Below are 19,385 nucleotides of genomic sequence, written 5' to 3' on the forward strand. Positions count from 1 at the left end.
CTGTAGTAAGTTATAATCATTTTATGGATTTATATATATATCTTTATATACTGTAAGTACCGTAATTCTTCAACGTAATGTCTAATGGAACTCGATACAGTAGCACTAATTCCAATTTTCAATTCTGGATAGTGTCCAATTTAATTGAGGTCAGTGCGATGCATCACGATTCATACCAGGTCTTTCGGTTTGTTTTACAACTCGAATCTAACCTCAAATTGTCAGAATGCAATTCTCGATTCGCCGTATTAAACCGAATTGTTTTGCATGACATGAATTTTATAGATACTCTCTCCCAACCTTTATTTTGATGAAGTGCATCCTTTACTCTCTTGTTTTTTTATTTTTTCCTTTTTCATTTCGCTGGATTATCTATAAATTATTTTAAAAAAATCACAAGTTTAACTTTCCTTCCATCACGAAATTCGACCAATAGGTTTTTGTGGCTACACATATGCTCGTACCATAAAAAAAAAACCTCTTCTAGTTTACAACCGATCGTAAAAACGGTGGAAATTACCGGTTGGAATTTAGAAGGAAAAAAACTACTTAGTTGAATCGCTTGGTTGTGACTAGAAATAAAATGGATTTTTTTTCCCTCTTCCTCTTCTTTCCCTCATTCGAACGGGAATCTGTTGTTGGATAAAAATGGAATTTTACTCTTCTCATCTGTGTTGTACGTGAATTGAACTGTTGTGTGCATTATACGCTCCCTAACAACTTTAGTAGAAACGTTACGGCGCCTAAAAAACCTGGTATATAGGAGGTCACCTATTATGCATCACGGGAATTTAAAGCCAAACGTCACAGGAGCACCGTTCTGCATTAGAAACAAAACTGAAGTATTTTTCGTTTTCTATTGTATCAGCATAAAATCTGTTGAATGGCCAGAATGTCTGAAAGAACGATATTTAATAAGGGAAAGCGCAATTGTCCCGACAAGTGCGCTTATAAGTTGTGAAAGATCTAATTTTGTAGAACAATTTGAAAAATTTTCAAGTCGCCACTGTCAAAAATTAAATTTTTGCCCGCACGAAGAGCAACGATGCCTTATCCTATGGGCAAAAGGGCAATTGTTTGGGGCCCCCAACAACGGGAGGCCTTAAACCAATCTTTTATAAGAAAATATTTCCCTAAAGAAACACTGTACAGTACATGTGGACCCTAAGTCAGATTCGCCGATTTATATATTTATTATCGGTGTATTAAAACTATAATCGTTGACATTTTACGAAGCGTAGAGTATTTTATATTTGTAAATTTTTAATATAAATTTATCACATATATATATTTTTTTAAACTAGAAACTCAGAAATTTAATATACGAGTAATTTTTTCCCCCTCCCTTTATAGGAATGCAAATCTTCAGGGATTTTTTTGCCTCTTCAATGTATTTAACTGTATTCCTGCATGTAAACATTGTATCGATAATTACGCTATTTATACTTTTATTCAAATTTTAACTGCCTCGCTCTATTAAAGCAGTAAAGAACTTCAAACGACTACGTTTCAAACAATTAAAAGAGCGTGACAGAAACAATTTTTATTTAAAATGCAAAGCGGAATTTGTAATAAAATTATTGTAGTTTATATACAGCAAAAGTTTAACTGGAAAATCAATAAAATACCCAACGACAAACACAAAACTTGTTTTATTTCTAGTTTTCTTCTTCTTTAAAAAGAAAAGAAAGAAAAAAAATATATAGAATAAAATACCTTTAACTGCTAGACACAGATTTCCTTTTAAGTCTTTCCGCTTCCATGTTACGCATTAGTGGTTGAATATTCTTTATTAAATCTAGAAATTAAATCAACAATTTCCCATGTTTTAATGCCCTTTCTTCTGGAGAAAAAATGTTTCTGACACGATAATCACTCAGAATGCAACACATTTTACATGGCATAAAAGAATTTATATCCAGTGTAAAAATAACGTATAACGTGTTAAAACTGTTGACAGTTATAAATATAATGAATATTTAAAAAAATAAATAAATTTATTATAATTATATACAGCGTATTAGCTAGAGATTAGGATGAATATCGATTCGTTTACGTATGCAAAACATCACATTGCAGTTGAGTCGGTGGAGATCAATAAACAGTAATTACTGTACCATATAACCGAGTGATTTCCCGTTTTATCGAACGGATGCTTCTGAACATTGTTCAATCTCAGTGAACACCGAAAGTAGAAAAAGAAGAAGAAAAAAAATAGCATATTAAAAAAAAAATTATTATGGCATCCATAATGTAATTTACGACTTAAAATCTTATTTTATGAGGGTGCTTTATTGTAACTCTTTAAGAAATTGAAGGATATCGACGTTAAAAATTAAAAAATTCGGATGGGTTCTTCATATATAATGCACCAAAAACTTGATACGTAATGTCAAATAATTAATATAAAGAGGACAATCCTGGAGTTTTAATTTTCTGGAAACCAAAAAAATAATTTTTAAGATGGTCGAATCAATATTTAATGTAGGAGAGCGTAGTGTTTTAGTGATTCCTAACGGGAGACTGTAACTGATTAAGATTTGAGGATTAGAGTGATTCATTGTAACTGCATAAACGATTTACATTGAACGAGTTTAAATGACAGGTAGAGTAATACAAACAGCTCATTGAGTGACACACCTATTCCTGTTCCGCCATTCTTTATACAAGCGTCGTTCTTGTCCGCACGTCATTTCCTTTTAACGGCGGAAGTACGGCACATAATCACTCAAGTGCTCTCCAGAATGAAGAATTTCCCTTACTAATGAGCCCTAATAGTAATTAGGTAGAAAAATAAAAAAAGGTTTTAGTCTATTGGGGACGTCAATGAAGTTGTTGGCAGGTCCACTCTTCGGTTATTGCATTCCCAAATGTTTGTCAGGTCTTAGATTTTCTTCGGTTGCTTCGCTGCTACTCGGAGAGAAGGTCGACGACCGAGGTTAGGAGAAAGAAAAACCGCACCACCTCATCGTTAATCACTTCCTAGGGCGCACTGTCACGTGACGTCAATGCCACCTGTGTTACGAGTTCCAGGTTCGTGACCCACGTTCACTTGGCCCCCTTACTGCAAAAATGAAGCCGTAATTTCTCGAGTTTTTGCTTTGGTAATAAACTTTATGCTCCTCGCAGGAATTTATAAATTATAATTTGAAAAGTTTTTTTTTTCATCTCTCTCTCTCTCGTTGTTATTATTATCTAATGGAAAGATTCTCGTTATGCCAGCCATTTTGCATTAATGGAATTTCCTAACTTTTCGTACTTGTTTAAATTATGATAGACTGCGAAAAAATGGGAGATTTCCGGGGAAAAAATAATCTAAATAAATAAAAATAAATAATAAATTCCGGAAGAGCTCGCAGACAAATAGATTTATGTTGTATTTAATTTTTGTTTTTCGTTGTAAAATTTTGTTGGCCAGATATCTGCTTGAATCCAGTTAAAATCACTGGAGCCGAAATGTTTACAAACGTAGCTTTACACAAACATGAGCTAACTTAATAACTTCATATATCATTAAAATTAAATAATTTATTATCTCTTAATATAATTCACGTCATTTTTAACCTAAATTACATTAATATTATTCTTAAGAAAGGAATCCCCTTTGGCAATATCATCGATATTGCCTATATACTAGTGTATTACTTATTTTTATTACCTTATGATAACTCATAAACTTATACCTTAACAAGGATATGATGTGGCTATAGACAAATATCATAAAAGCTAGCAAATGACGGGAGATATCATTTTATTGCTATAGTTTTATTATTATATTTTCTTATTTTCGTATGATTAAGCGCTGACGACGGTCGCCAATCGAATACGTTTTAATCTCCCGTATTTTTATTTCTTTGCCGCTCATTTTCTATCCCGTTATAAATAGTAAAAAAATCAAATATTTTCCGATACGATTCGATGTTATTTTTCGTCCTAGATTATCATTTTCATTCGGCATATGTGATTTAAATGTCAAACCGTCGCCAATACAAACACAACAGAGCCAGAAAACAAACAAAGTTAATAATGTTTGTTCTTTCAACAAAAGAGCGGAGAAGTAAATTTTAAGTAAAGTGCTAAAGTTTCAAAAATTGTTACGTCTTAAATCCGAATGAAAACACTAGGAATTGCATTTTTACAATAGAAAATACGTCGCGTGAAGGCCGGCCGTGCCGTGTTCGACATCTTTTTTAACGCGCGCTTCTGGTACGTGATATAAAGCATTATTAATATAATATATTCATAAATTGCGTAAGAACGAAAGGAAAAATGTCGACAGATATCGAAACGTGTGATTAGAATTTTAATAATATGACGTAAGGTCCAAATTGTAGCCTTTTTAATACGTTCGTTTCCTTAAAACTTTCTACATCAGGTTCGGTTTCAATACGATGGAAGAGGAACGCCATTGAGCAGTTGTAAGCAAAAAAATAAAAAAAAAACCTTTTCTGTTTAGTAATATAATATAATACGTTAGTTATTAATGGCGTTAACGGTGCATTATTTTATTAGGTACGCGATAGTGACGTAGTCTGTAATTGAAATCAGTGGTTCGAAAGGAGGTTCGGTATAAACAATGTTAGAGTTGGACTATCTCGAAATGAATTATATTAGTATTCGGTAAATGTACGGGCTTCCATTCAGTCGAAATTGGTTTGGAAAATAAGGAAAAGTATCTAAAGTAAACGAAAGAAAAAGAAGAAGAAAAAAAGAAAATCTAATCTTTGTAATAGGCTACGTTTATAAATAAACTTATTCTCCTTGCACCCACGTGTTCGCATTTTTTATAACAACGTGTTTGCAATTTTTATCTTAAAAACTCGATTCACATTTCTGACTGCAATTAAGTACTGTACTTGGTCTTCAAATCGGTTATATACATTCTACATTATTTTATTATCACTATTATTGGTACAATAAATTGATATTTAGTAAGATTCTAATTCGCTGAATACCTCTTCCCTCAGAACTAGAACCTAATCTTGATATTTTACATTAGAAAAAAAAAAAAGAATATTATCAGAGTTTAGCTATGTTGATTTTATTTGAGATCTTTCTCACAATTGGGAAGTGTTTAATAAATCAAATACAGCTGCACATAATTATTTTATTATATATATATTCCAAGAAAAAGTTCTAGTTACATCCATATGTGTTTTATTATAGTTCAGTTCTCTGAATATTGTTTTACATTAAAGCTTAATAACATTATTTAAAAGTAAAATATGATTTTATTTGTTAAAATTTAATTTTTTTATGCTGTATATTATAAATTGATATGTAAATGATTACAGTTTTAAATTCGAGCAGACGAATTTGAAGTTTTCCGTCAATAATATATGTTTATCCATATCTAAAAATTGGTTTATGCGGTATTCATAACATTGATGCAAATATTATATGTTTAACTGTCGACTTTTAAATTCCGTGGTTCGGTTTCTTCTGGTAGATTTCCAGATCAGTTGATTTATTAAAAAAGAATTTGAAATTTTTTATGATGTTTTGTATTTTCTGTGAAAAATAGTAAATTTGACAAAATTACATATAAAAGTACATCTTCCCGTTTCTGTATTTATAATTGAAATATTCAGATTTTTAAACATTTTTAAAAATAAAAATTTTAATACTTAACATTTTTTATCTTGGATTAACTTTACATTCTTAAGTCTACATTGAATTTTCCTTTAATAATTGAAATTTATTTTACATTTTTGATAAACTAAAATTGGATATAAATATATTTTATTATATGTGTATTTAAATTAAGATTTAAAGTTCATTCATTTTAAATTTTATAATCAATTTGTTATTTTTATTTAAATTATGATTTAAGTATGTATCGTATATTAAATTACTATATGCCGGATTAAATTTTAAAATATTAAATAGAATTTGAAATAAATAAAATATTCTTGAATGAAGAAATAATTTTTTGTTAAATAATTTATTTCCTTATCTCTGCTTTAATATATTTTTAATTCCTTTTAATATCTAGTTGTTATTATTAATTTGTATTGATAAAAAATTTTATATTGTTAATTTGTAAATACAGATTATTAATTATTTATTTATCATCATCATTACTATTATTTTTATATTAGATACCATATTTTTTGACTTGTAAGATGTACTTTTTTGTACTTATCTGAAAATTAGGATGTCCTACAAGCCAAATATGTCTTATATTTTAAAGAATATTTTTTCCCCAAAAATACATGAAAAATGTGATGCATTCAATACAATGATCGGTGGCGTAGTGAACATAACTGGTACCCGGGGCATAACTGGCACCCGACACTTTATTGGCACTATATGTGTTTCTGGAGGGCCCCTCTTTCCCCTCCAGAAACACGTATAGTTTGTCTTGGAGACCATTTGGGCACCCCTCTGTGAGTGGCGCTCGGTGCATGATACACCCCCTTGCACCCCCCTCGCTACGCCACTGACAATGATATGTCTTATAAGGCAAAAAATACACCCAATTAAAACCTGCTTATTGTAGTAAATATTGCTATGAAATAAATAAAATCATCCGTATAGACATACAATAACTATTCAAATTTTGAATTTATAGGAGTTACTTATTTAAATTTAAAATATAATATTTTATAATTTAATAATTACAATTTATAAATTTTTTTTTTGTTTTTTACTTAATGAAAAGAGGATAATAAATAAGACCTTTTTTTGCTTTCAAAAATTGAATTCTTATATATTTGTTGTTTGCATTAGACAAGGCAAAGAGCTTATGTCTCTAGAGTCCTGGGAAACTTATGTAAATGACAATCTGTTTTTATATTGATTTGTGATGTTCTTTAAACTGTACCCAATTCCTTATATTCTTCTCTAGATATTTATTTTATGATGGAAAATTTTTTTTTGAATTTTCTGACGTACTTAAAAAGTTTTACATTCAATATAAACAAAAACCTTGTTTTCCAAATACATTTTAAAAATAATTTTAAAAGATAAGTAATAGAACTTTTATTTAATAAAGTTTACATCTTTGTCAAAAGTTACATTTGTATGACAAGTAAATGTTTTATTAATAAATTTAAAGCTTAACAGTGAACAATTGTCATTTAACAGAACATGATTAATCATTCTATATATCTTTGAAACGTGTGTTATACTAATCTGTTTTATATTTAACTATAGATTATCATACATTTTGGTTGAGAATATCCAGCTTCATTTTAGTAACATTAACCTTAAACCTTTCATTTCATCAATGTCATTTTAGTAAATCTGATATAAAACAGTATTTTGTAAGAATATTGAATTTCAAGAGAGGGGGGGAAAAAAAAAAACTGAATTTTAAGTGAAGGGAATAATAAATCAAAATTACTTTCTGTTCTTTATTATAGTTTTAAATCATGATACAAAAAGTTTTTCTATTTTATTTCCTACATCAAAATAAAATGAAAATTTATTGAATGACGAAAAAATACTTAGATAAGACACTTTGTAATGAATCTTTTTAAATATTAGTATTGACATTTTAACTTAAAAATTGTCTTGTATAAATTTAAATTTTAATAAGAAAGTTTTATTACTGTCATTAATTTTAAATATTAGAATCACTGTCATAATTATTGTACTTCATATTTTTCTGTATCGTATAATATTTTTTGTTTTTGGATATTTCCTATAAAATATTAAAACATTATTAATCTTATATATTATATATATATATATATATATATATATATAATTAAAAATATATAAAACAGAGTTATATTATTTTGGGAATTAGTGGAAATGATATATGATATAATGATATATAGATTTTAATACAAATAAAAATTTAAAAATAAATGAGTTTTATAAATATAATTAAAAATTTTATTTTTTGTTCCTTTGTTGTATATATAATTTAACGGTTTTAATAAAAAAAAAACTAAAATAATTTAATTTGTTCTCCAGTGTCATTTGGGAGACAGGACAGATAAACCCGTATCAGGAGTAGAGACATCATACCATTGGAGAACTCATCCAGAAGCAGCTGCTCCAGAGGATACCCACTTAGAAGCAAAGATGACTGATTCTCATATGTGAGTAAAAAATAATTATGTTTTAATTTAAATAGCAAAAACATAATCTAATTATTTAAAATTAAAATTTTTAATCTTGCATTAAGAAGTCTTATTAATTTTTATAAATTATTATGTAATAGATATTTACGATATAAAAACTAATTTAATAAACTTACTTTTAACAAAAAAAAAAAAAAAGTTGCATAAATTAACAAGCAAATCTTTAAATAGACCTTGATAAATATGTGAAATATTTTAAAAATCTTTCTGACTGATTTATATCCTTTAGTAGAATTTTATAGAAAAAAAATTTAAAATTTATTTTTGATATATTCAAATTGATGGTATAAATATTAAAATTATTCAGATTAAGGTTATAGAAGTATTCATTGGAGATAGAAGATGCAAAAGTTTTTTAAGCATTTGTCTTCTATTTTTTTCCAAAGCTCATTAACACTAGAAAGAATAAATTCACCCAGAAATATTAAAAATAATAAAATGAAGTAAAAATGAGCAACTTTTTGAATTCATTAACATTTTCTCTTGATTTTAAAGATAATAACAGGTGTTTATATTGTATTTAGTGTTTTTTTTTTCCTCTCATCTTTGTACAGTACATTTATGTAGTGTGTTACAAACTTCTTAAAAACATACTTAAACATAACAGAAACTATGCTTTTTTCCTCCTAGATTTTTCACTTTTAACTTTATGTAAAAAATAAAAAAACGCTCTCTAGAAAGTTAAAAAGTTATAAGTAGATAAATATTTAAAAAATAATTCCGTGTTTGTTTTCTTATGTTTATAACTTGATTTTGAAGAATTATAATTGTTATTAAAGAATTAATAATATATTTTCGGTTCATAAATTATAAGTTCTCTTTTTAATTGTTATACAAAAAGTAAATAAATTAATTAAAAATTTCTTCTCAACAACAACAACAACAAAAAATAATGAATTAAATCTTTTGTATAAAAAATGTTATTGATTTATCTACGCTATTCTAAAATTTCTTAACAATACTATTTCAAATGATTTTTATTAGGTTATACTGATAATATAATTATTTATAGATTAATTATTGTAATTAAAATAATTTAGGAGATAGCTATAAAAATAATAGTAATAAAAGGATTTTCAAAGCTAACCTTGTCATTTCCATAAAAATATGTATTGTTATAGTAGTATTTGATAACTTGTATAATAGTTAAAATTTTATTATTGTATATTATATAAATTACATTTAATATTTATGTAAAAGAATTTTATTGTTTTAATAATAACAATTGTTGTAATTTAAATGAAATTAATCTTATCTTTTATGTGTATTTATATATATTTCTATTACAGAATATAACACGATGATTTTCTTCAATATTTGATATATTTCTTGAAATATACTATTTTTTAAATGTCTTTTTTATAGTATTTTAAAATTTTAAGTATGTTAAAAATTATAATAGAATAAATTTTATAGTTTCTAATTTAATTGTTTAATATTATGATTATTATTAGAAAAAATGAATTACCATATTTTTGTGTGTATAACCTATGGATCATTGCATTTAAAAGGCAGTTTGAAAGAAATGTGGATTATGCAATGGTACTGGTTATATGCAATTTTATATTGAAATCACAAACTCGTATGTATGGCATATCTGTTGCTCTTTAGGCACAGGGTATATGGTGGAATGGGTTAAGGCTTTCGATTGTTTTAGCAGTTTTCTGTAGATTATACACTTGAAAATACAGTAATATTGCAGATTTTAAATTACCTCAAATATGTCATTAATTTTATTTAATTTTTACTATATAAAAACGCATCAAAAGAAATGAGATTAGCTAAAATGCTTTATTCCGAAACAAGTGATGTTTTGAAACATTGCAGAGTTAAAAAAAAGTCTAGAATATAAAGTACAAGAATTATACAGAATTTATCAAAAGACTAAATTTCAACATTTATCATTAAAATAAATTCTTTCATTAGTACCGTATATAAATTTGCTTATTTTAAAAACAATGTGTCTCAAAAATTTCATATTGAAAGAATAAATTGAATAATTAAAATGCAGTGTGAAAAATAGTGCTATGTAAGGAAAAAATTTTATTTAAAAATAATCATAAATCATGCATTTAATCAACTACATAAATTGATTGATTTTTTTGATCATATAACTCATTAGTTTTTTTCTTTTAAGTAACAGTTTTTAATACATCAAATAAAAAAAAACATTGCAATTTCAGATTCATTTTGAATCTACAAAAGTAATAATAAACTTTATTAAAATACTATCATCAGTAATATTAAATATGTTGTGTTAATGATCATTTAACCAAATAATTTATGATAAAATTAAGAAGAATTAAATACCAATACTAAGCTTTTGTTTTCAACATTATTAAACATACTTTCTTTGATTATTAATGTTTAAATATTTTTTATGATTTTAGTGTAAAGAATAGGAAATTTTTAATGAAAATACAGATTATAAACTGATAATTTACTGAAATAATCAAGAAAAATTTTTTGATTACCTACATGTACACTGTACTATAATATTTTAGGATTATAAGGTTATTGTTAAAGTAAAAATATAAAGCTGATGATGGTAAATAGAAATTTTGAAAATATTTTTCAATGTATTCCTACCTCTTTAAATTTTGATTATTTTATAAAATGTCATTAGTTTAAAATAGCAGTTATCTTTTTTATATATAAATAATTACAATAACAACTTAATGAAGTTGCAGTAGATAAAAAAAAATAAGTTTTTGTAAAATTTTTTTGTTTTATGTATTTGATACTCTATGTAATCTGAAGACAGCTTGTAAAGGAAACTGAAAACCTTAGTTTTAATTAAACATATATTGGAGTACTAAAAATCTTCTAGCTTTTTTTTTATTAGAATAAAAGTAATTAATAAAATTGGAAATTTTAAAAATATAAAAGTAAGGATGACATAAAAACTAACTGTATATTGAATTCATAGTTACAAAATAAGATTAGAAAAAAAAGAATCATAAATAATAATAAAATTCTAGAAGAGTAAAATGCCTTAATGTAGCAGTTACTTTCATATTTGATGTAAGAATAATTTTACAATTATCTGCATATGGTTTCATTGGTTATATTTATTTCAAAATAGATTAATTTGTTCTATAATGAAATAATGTGAATGCATTTAATTGAAAAAGATCATTTTAAAATAATAGTAATAATATTACGTTTATCTAACTTAATATATTAATAATTTATTATGGAATTCTGTAATAAAATATTCAACTCTTGATTATTAGTTGATTATTAGTGGCTTTAGCATTAGTTTAATGACATTAAAATAGAATTGTATATTCTTTTAATGAATTTAGAAGCTTTATTTCATAAGAACCTATGGGAGGAAATATAAATTCTTTGAATAATGAGAATATGTCAGCTGTAGAAGTTAGCATATTCAATTCAGAATTAAAAATATTATAGTAGTAGAAAAATATGTAAAATAAAGTTTTCTAGAATAGAATAGAATTTATTATACTCATAAAAATGTATTTTGTAAAAGTTCTTTTCCAAATTGTCAATCTATTAATATATTTAAAATAATAAAAAGAAATCAAGTGATTACATAATAGTTAATTTTTTATTATAGACAAGTTTAAGTGAATTATTTCTATTATTGTTCTAATGTTTATCTATTGTATATATAACTAATATAAAAACAGAAAATTAGTAAAGAAAAATCTCAGATATAAATATCATATTGATTTCAAATAGTTTGTATTCTATAAATATACTATACTAATTTTGCATAAAGTTATAGTGAATCACAATTAAAATTATTTATTTTTTTATTATTCAAATATTCTTTATTCAATCTAAAAAAATATCCTATAACAGGACTGATTTACAAATTATATTTTATGTAATAGTGATTAATATCATAAACAGCTTTTACACACAAAAATTTGTGTGTAATAAATATTGCTCATACAAATTTTCAATAAGTGTTATTCCTATAGTAAAATGTTTTTTTTTTAATATATTTCTGTATTTTGATTCTCTCTTATAATTCTGTAAACAAATATACGTATAAGAATTTATATTTACTTTTTAAAAGAAAGCTACATACATTATATTTATTCTTTTCTTTAATAAAGTACGCGCATAGTTAAAATATATATAATTAAAATTTATTGTACGATTTTTTGCTGCCATTTTTCCATGAGTACAAAATAATAAATAATTTGAAAATATAAACAGATAATTTTGAACATTAAAAATATATACAGTATATATATATATATCTTTAAATATTATGTTGCTTATTTAAAATTAATTATTTTAATCAGTTAATTAAAATTTTGTAATAAGAAATTTTATGCCGATATATATTTTTTATGCTTTAACATTTTGTAAATTTGTATAATTAATTAATTAACATATTTAATAACAAAATGAATTTTGTGATTGTATTTTTAAAAATATCATATATATATATATATATATATATTTATTTATTTATTTATTTATTTAATAAATAAGTTAATATTTTTAGTTAGTTTAAGAACTCAGTTTGCTCTTCTGTTATCATTATGAAGAGTTTTATTATTTAAGATGGATATTGAATTTAAAACTAAAATGTTTCTTTCCTATCTATAATAAATAATTTGATGTTCTCGTAAATTGTAGTAAACATCATTAAAATTGTTCAGGTAAGAATTAATGCTAAATTTTTTCTTTTGCTGCTTTTTTTTTGTTATTTGATCTGATGAAAATAAAACATAAAACAGTAGTCTCTACTGTTGAAATAAAGCTTTGTAGTAACCTCAAAGTTTTCTGAATGTTTACATTACTTTAGATTACATATCTGTCATTGTTGTTATTTAATTAAATATATTCAATGCAGTATATGTATATATATACGTATCATATTTTTTTAAAAGAAAATCTAGTTATTTTAAAATCAATATATGATTTTAGAATGAAACAATGCTTGTTACAAGTTAGCTTTTTAGTTTAAAGTGTTAATGTACAATGAGATTATTATTTTCAATATTTTAAAGTATTCTTTATTTTTATAAGAATTTTTTCTGTAATGTTGTGGAAAATATATGGATAAACATTTATGAATTATAATATACATAAATAAATTATTTTTATATAAATATTTTAAAAGATTTTAGTAATATCAGAGAAAATGACAGTGTTTACTATATGTAAATAAAAATAAATGCAATAAACAATAATTGGGTGTTTTAATTTTTTAAAAATATAAGATGAAAAAATTGATGCATATCTAAACATTATAATGCACTTGCTAAACATCATATATTATGATTTTATTAAGCTGATGATTTTTTGCACAATGTTTGCTAAAAGTAGAAAGCTTTATTTCATAAATATCTTTTATTCATTATATAAAATTTATGAAAATTAATTTGGTAGTTGGAATGCTGCAGTTTGCAAAGTATAGATTAAGTAGTATTATATTTTATCATATATTTGCAGTACAAAAATTAATTTGCTGCCTTTAGTTCATTTCAATTTGTTATTAGTAGTTGAATGATGATTGCACCAGATAATAGTGTAAGGAGCAAAGCAGATTTGACTTTGTTCATTTGCAGATTTCTTATTTCTTTTATTTAGGCGATACTATTCAGATCGTGGTTCAGAAATAATCCATCATTACATGTAGGTACAATTTTTGGATTGCCTGATTGTTTTTTTATTTTTTCTTTTTATTAAATACAAATTTAATTTTTATAATGTTTATGTAGCTTATAAAATTTAGCTTTAATTATAATAAGCCGTTTTCTTTGCATGCGTGTGAAATTTTATTTTATTTTAAAATATTTCCGTTTTGTCATTTTATTGTTTAGCTATTTCAAAATTAATTGCATATATTTAAAATTTGCTCATGAAATAAAATTATATAAGGAAATCAATTTTTTTTTTTTTGATATAGCATCAATGAATTCATATAACCATTTTTTTAAAATATAAACTTTAAACCATCATTCATAAAATAAAAAATATTTGTGTTTCGTATAATTATAATTACACAATAGTAAATGTAACAATAAAAAATTATTACCAGAATATTACTTCAAAGTTTGAAATACCTATTTTGTTTTTAAAATAAAACTGTTTAATTCAGACAATTTATGTATTTTTTTTTAGTATTTATTTCCTTTAGATTTAAAATTTGGATATAAATTCTAAATTTACCTTCAAATTTCAATCTTGAACACATTTAAAAGTTTTAATTAATCTATTTTATTGTTTTTAATGTAAGCAAATATGAATTAATTAATGTTGCAAATATGAATTAATTAATTGAATAAGTACAGTTATAATTAATAAATTACTTTTATGTAAAATTTAAACAATAAATAATTATTATAACATTTTGAATTTATACTGTAAACTTTATAATTTATTAATAGAACTATAATTAAATTTTAAGTTTTGATGCATTTGTTATTTGAATTATAGAAAAATTATTGCTGTAAATGTTGCTATATTTACATATAAAAGCTTTGTTTAGATAGCAAAAATTTTCTTTTATAATAGTAGTAGAATAAATTTTAATAGGAATACAATTTAATATTTAAATAATGAAAAGGTTTTTAATAGAATTTCATTGTTTATTTAATTTAGGAGAAATTGATATTTCCAAACCGTCTTATAATATTCAAATTTGGTTAAATATTTAAATGCAACATCTGCAAAAATTTTTAACAAAGTATAATTACATTACCATATTTGAAATTACAAATTTTTAAATAAAAATTTAATTTCACAATTATTTTCATAGACATTAAAATTTCTTCATTATCTTATACAGTAAAGTAAGAACTTTATGATATCTATTGATAACAATAATAGAAATTATAAGAATGGCTTCACAATATCAAGTTTTTATAGTTGATTATGTACCATTAACTTAATAAAATAAAAATTTTTGTATTGTTAGATATTAAAGGTTTACGTTATTAAAAATTAATCCACCAAATTGAAAGTAATAATTGAAAAGTTTATGATTGTTGAAATATTTTTGTAACAGTGATTAATTTAATTTTATTTATAAGCAGTCAAGATGTCAAACAAATGGATAAATGATATAATCAAATTAAAAGAAACAGTAAAAACATTGATAGAAATATGATTACTTCTTAAAGTTTAATTATAAAAAATATCATTATTAATGGAATTCTGTAATAAATATTTAACCGTTGAATTGTCGTGATATTCGTGTAGACCCAAAATAAAAGGAATCGAAATTTACCATATGGAAAAATATGCTTTGAATTAGAGTAAACCCTCGAACTAACAGTTTCCAATTTAATGGGCAAAAATTGGTCCTGTAGGAAAAATTTGAAATCATTTTTATTCACAAATAGAGATGCTAAAAAGTTGAAACAATGAGTCAGAATTATAAATTATTCAATGTACTTTACTGTACATAATAAAAATATTTTAGGTATCATAATAACATTTTAACACATCTTGCACATTTTAAGTTTGTTATTAATTTTTCTTCTTTAAAACACATTCAATTTAATAGATTTTTAGCAATAGCAGAACCCCTTTTCTCCAATTAAACTGAATTCATTAAATTGAGTATTTACTTTACGGTACTTAAATTCTTATTTACTGAATGTCTATTATTACTTACCGGAATATACAATATTTTTCTGATTTTAATTTAAGAATGTTAACAATAGTTTTTGTTTGCAAACTCAAAAAAATTTATTATTTTTCTTATATCATTTCTAGTACAACTTAAAATTGTTTATGAAAATTTTTGTTTGTTTTTAAACTTAAAAAAAATAATAATGGATTTTGTACAACCGTATCATAGAATAATAGAATGATTAATTAAAGTATCATTTAATATATTTTATTTGGTTAATGTTACCTTAGGTAGCCAAGATGGCGGCTTGTCTCTAATTCCAGCAAGGAAACAGTGGGAGGCACGTTCTAACCTAACCTAACCTATTCTAATAATTTGGTTGCTAATAATTATGGTAATTTATTAGAATAGGTTAGGTTAGGTTAGAACATGCCTCCCACTGTTTCCTTGCTGGAATTAGAGACAAGCCGCCATCTTGGCTACCTAAGCTAACATTAACCTTTTATTTAATGTATAATTTTAGAAAAATCCAATACAAAATTTGATCATTTATAATTTTCCTTTGTTATGAATTTTAAAACTATATATGACCTAATTAATTTGAAATTAGATTTAATTAAAGTTAACAGTATAAATTTTTTGAAATTATCCTTTGCTTTACTGATATAAACTATTATGAATTATTGCTGTACTGTTTAGAAAGAGTTTATTTCAAAATTATTTTTTGATATATTTTTTGCGGTTTAGTATTTATAATTTTAATTTTTTTAGTATATTAATTATTTAATTTAAAATTTAATCAATCATAATATATTTTTGATTTAATTTATGAGCTAACTAGATTCATTGAATACTATTTTATCATGATGCTTCTCCTATAAATAATTCATAACTTAAACTATTTCTTTAATCTTCTATAAAATTTGTTTTTAATTAAATATTGAATGTCTTGTAATATCCAGAAATGTCTGAATTAAACAGGAAGCTACTTTATTACATATTTAATCAGAAAATAATACAATATTTAAAATTTTAAACATGCTCATAATCAATAAAATTATTTTAACTTACACAGGGGTTGAATATTAACTGGATTAAAGTGTATTTTAAAATATTTTAACAGTTTTTACTTTTTTTTTTTTTTTTTTTTTATTTCACAGTCCATATACAGATGCATATTATAGTCAGGAAGGAATTCAGCCTCCTACACAAGAGACTTATGGTGTTGGCTACCAGCCAACTGCCACGCCCACCAATGGTCACCATGGAGATGGCAACATCTCTCCTACATCTTCCCAGTTGTCAGTGCCAGGCGAAAATGCCACATTGATCAATCGCACCACCCCACAGCCAAAAACACAGCAGGTATATAAAAGTTACTAACAATGATTTATATAAGAAATAATCTTCTTATTATCTTTTAATGTTTTTATATGGTTTCAATACTGTAGTTTTGACACTAATAAATAGTGGCAAATCAATAATTATTATTATTATTTAAAATAAACAATAAAAACAAAAGTATGATTGTAATTAAAGATTTAAATAGAATATATATAAAATCAAGGTGTTATTAATTCACATAATTTATAATTACCATTTACAGATCTTTTGTAAATGATTATTAAAACAACATGAAAAGTGTAACAAATTATATCTATTTTCAGAACAAAAAAAATGTTTGTTTTTAATTTTTACAATTAATAACTTCATAATTAATTAGCATTTATTTTTATGAAGATCTTATTGATAAATTGTGAACACAAAGCCAATAAAAATCATAAAAATATCTGTTCATTCTTAGTGATAATTATAATAAGTTCTTAATATCAATAAAATAATATATTAATGCATAAATAAAAATATTTCTCAGAGTTAAATAGTAAAAATTTATTACAATCAAATTTTGATATAATTTTATATTCCAAAAATACAGCTTTATTTTAAGTAAAAATTTAAATTGTTTGATTAATTTTTCTTAATTTTGATAAATAGTTTGTAATTTATTGTAATTTTATAAATACAATTATGCTATCTATAGTGTTTAGTAAACAGACAATGTCGATTTTTTGTTATTGATCTTGCATTATTAAAATTAACACAATTCTATTTGCTTTATTTTTGAATAAGTATTTTATAAATTCATAGAGATTTTATTCTTTTTGATTTTTTACTTCTCAAACTACTACTTTTTGGATAATCTTCAAGAGGAATTTTTTGAATAATTGTCAATGTTATTCTGACCTGTTTGCTGAGCCATTTATATTATTCACTTATCAAGAAATAAGTAGGAAAGCTGCACAAGTGACCTTTACAATAATACAATAATGCAAGGCTATGTATAAATCAAATGAATTACATTTAGCTAATTTACAATGGAATTGCTGCTGCAGCTTTAGTACTGTATTGCTTGACTTAACATTCAATGACTTCAGTTGGTTTTCAGAATGAAAAACTTTATTGTGAGAAATACATGTTTTACTCTTTAATGAGATAAAAGGTGATATAAATAAGTAGATAAAACACATTCTACAAAACTTGAAAAGTTTTTGGTATTGATAAAAATGTATAATTCTTAAAGGAGATTGCAATATAAATAAATAACAAATTTTATGCAAATTACCAGGAGATATGTAAGGAACTTAGAAGGTAATAAGTGTACATTTTATCATCAGAATCTAACAAAAAATGAAAAACAGAAAATTTGAAGTACAAAAGAAGTTAAGGAAGGATTAGAATATAAATATTAATTTCTAATGTTTTTAGTTTAATCTATTTAATTTAATATACTCATAAATTTTGAAAAATGTTTGTTATTTAGTAATGAATTTATTTTTTTATTAAAGGTTTAAAATATTTTGAGTACGTCAATCACTATTAAATTTTTAATTTAATTTTATTTAAATTCTTCTTTATTTTAATTTACACAGATTGTATTATTGTAAATTTGTAAATTTTTTAATCTATATATATAAAAACGAATGTATGTCTGTGTGTGTGTGTGTGTTTTGTCCTTCATGCATTACCACACCATTTATCCGATTGCCATGAAACTTTGGGAAGTTGTTTAATACATTCCCGCGAAGGTTTGTGGCATATGTGAAGATCACCATTTCCCCCCTTTCAAAAATATATTTATATATGGATTAGGGCTTTTATATCCAACAGATGGCGCTAACTTCAGACGACCTAAGTTTGCTTTTCTGTGAGGCATTATGCTTTTCTGTGAGAATGGACCTAAGCAGATCATTTTCTACCTATCTATATAAATAAAATACAACGTTTGTTTGTTCCTACAGATTCCTTTGAAATTTTGACACAACGTTGCATTCGAATATGCACGTGTTTTTATATAATATACATGTCGAAATTCTCCCTACGGGGGGGAGATGGACAGGATTAAGGCTTACCGTGAAGAACTCGGCTTCTATTTATACTATTTTACATGCGGTTTTTTGCGTTTTTAATTGCGTTTTAATAGGGTGACGTCAAAAGAATATACACTAAGAAGGAATTTTTTGAATTCCCCCCACGGGGGAAGTGTTACACATTTATAATAGATACATTTTGAGCCACAACAACGTGTGGCCGGGTCAGTTAGTACATAATAAAAAAAATGATATAAGAAAAATAATTTTTAAAATGTTACTTTTTATGTATTAATTAAAAACTAGTAGTAAATAATAAATAATAAATAATAATTTTAGGAATTCTCATAA

At 24.3% G+C, this 19,385-nt stretch overlaps 1 protein-coding gene across 7 annotated transcripts in view; it reads left to right on the plus strand.

The window, feature by feature from the left end:
* The window catches only part of LOC136971780 (catenin delta-2-like), a 118,587-nt gene that overhangs the window by 41,465 nt on the left and 57,737 nt on the right, over positions 1–19,385 (plus strand). For 6 of the 7 annotated variants that reach the window (XR_010880216.1, XM_067266283.1, XM_067266286.1 and 3 more), the window contains exons 4-6: positions 7,927–8,054; positions 13,677–13,721; positions 16,827–17,031. Coding sequence is in view for 6 of the 7 variants with exons in the window: in XM_067266283.1 (XP_067122384.1) it covers positions 7,927–8,054; positions 13,677–13,721; positions 16,827–17,031 (378 nt within the window). In the remaining variant the exon portion in view is untranslated. The remainder of the gene's footprint in view (positions 1–7,926; positions 8,055–13,676; positions 13,722–16,826; positions 17,032–19,385) is intronic. The other variant, XM_067266285.1, reaches the window with a different exon arrangement.

The sequence above is a fragment of the Centruroides vittatus genome, unplaced genomic scaffold, assembly GCF_030686945.1.
Source record: "Centruroides vittatus isolate TY-2023 unplaced genomic scaffold, ASM3068694v2 contig_272, whole genome shotgun sequence".
Classification (NCBI taxonomy): domain Eukaryota; kingdom Metazoa; phylum Arthropoda; class Arachnida; order Scorpiones; family Buthidae; genus Centruroides; species Centruroides vittatus.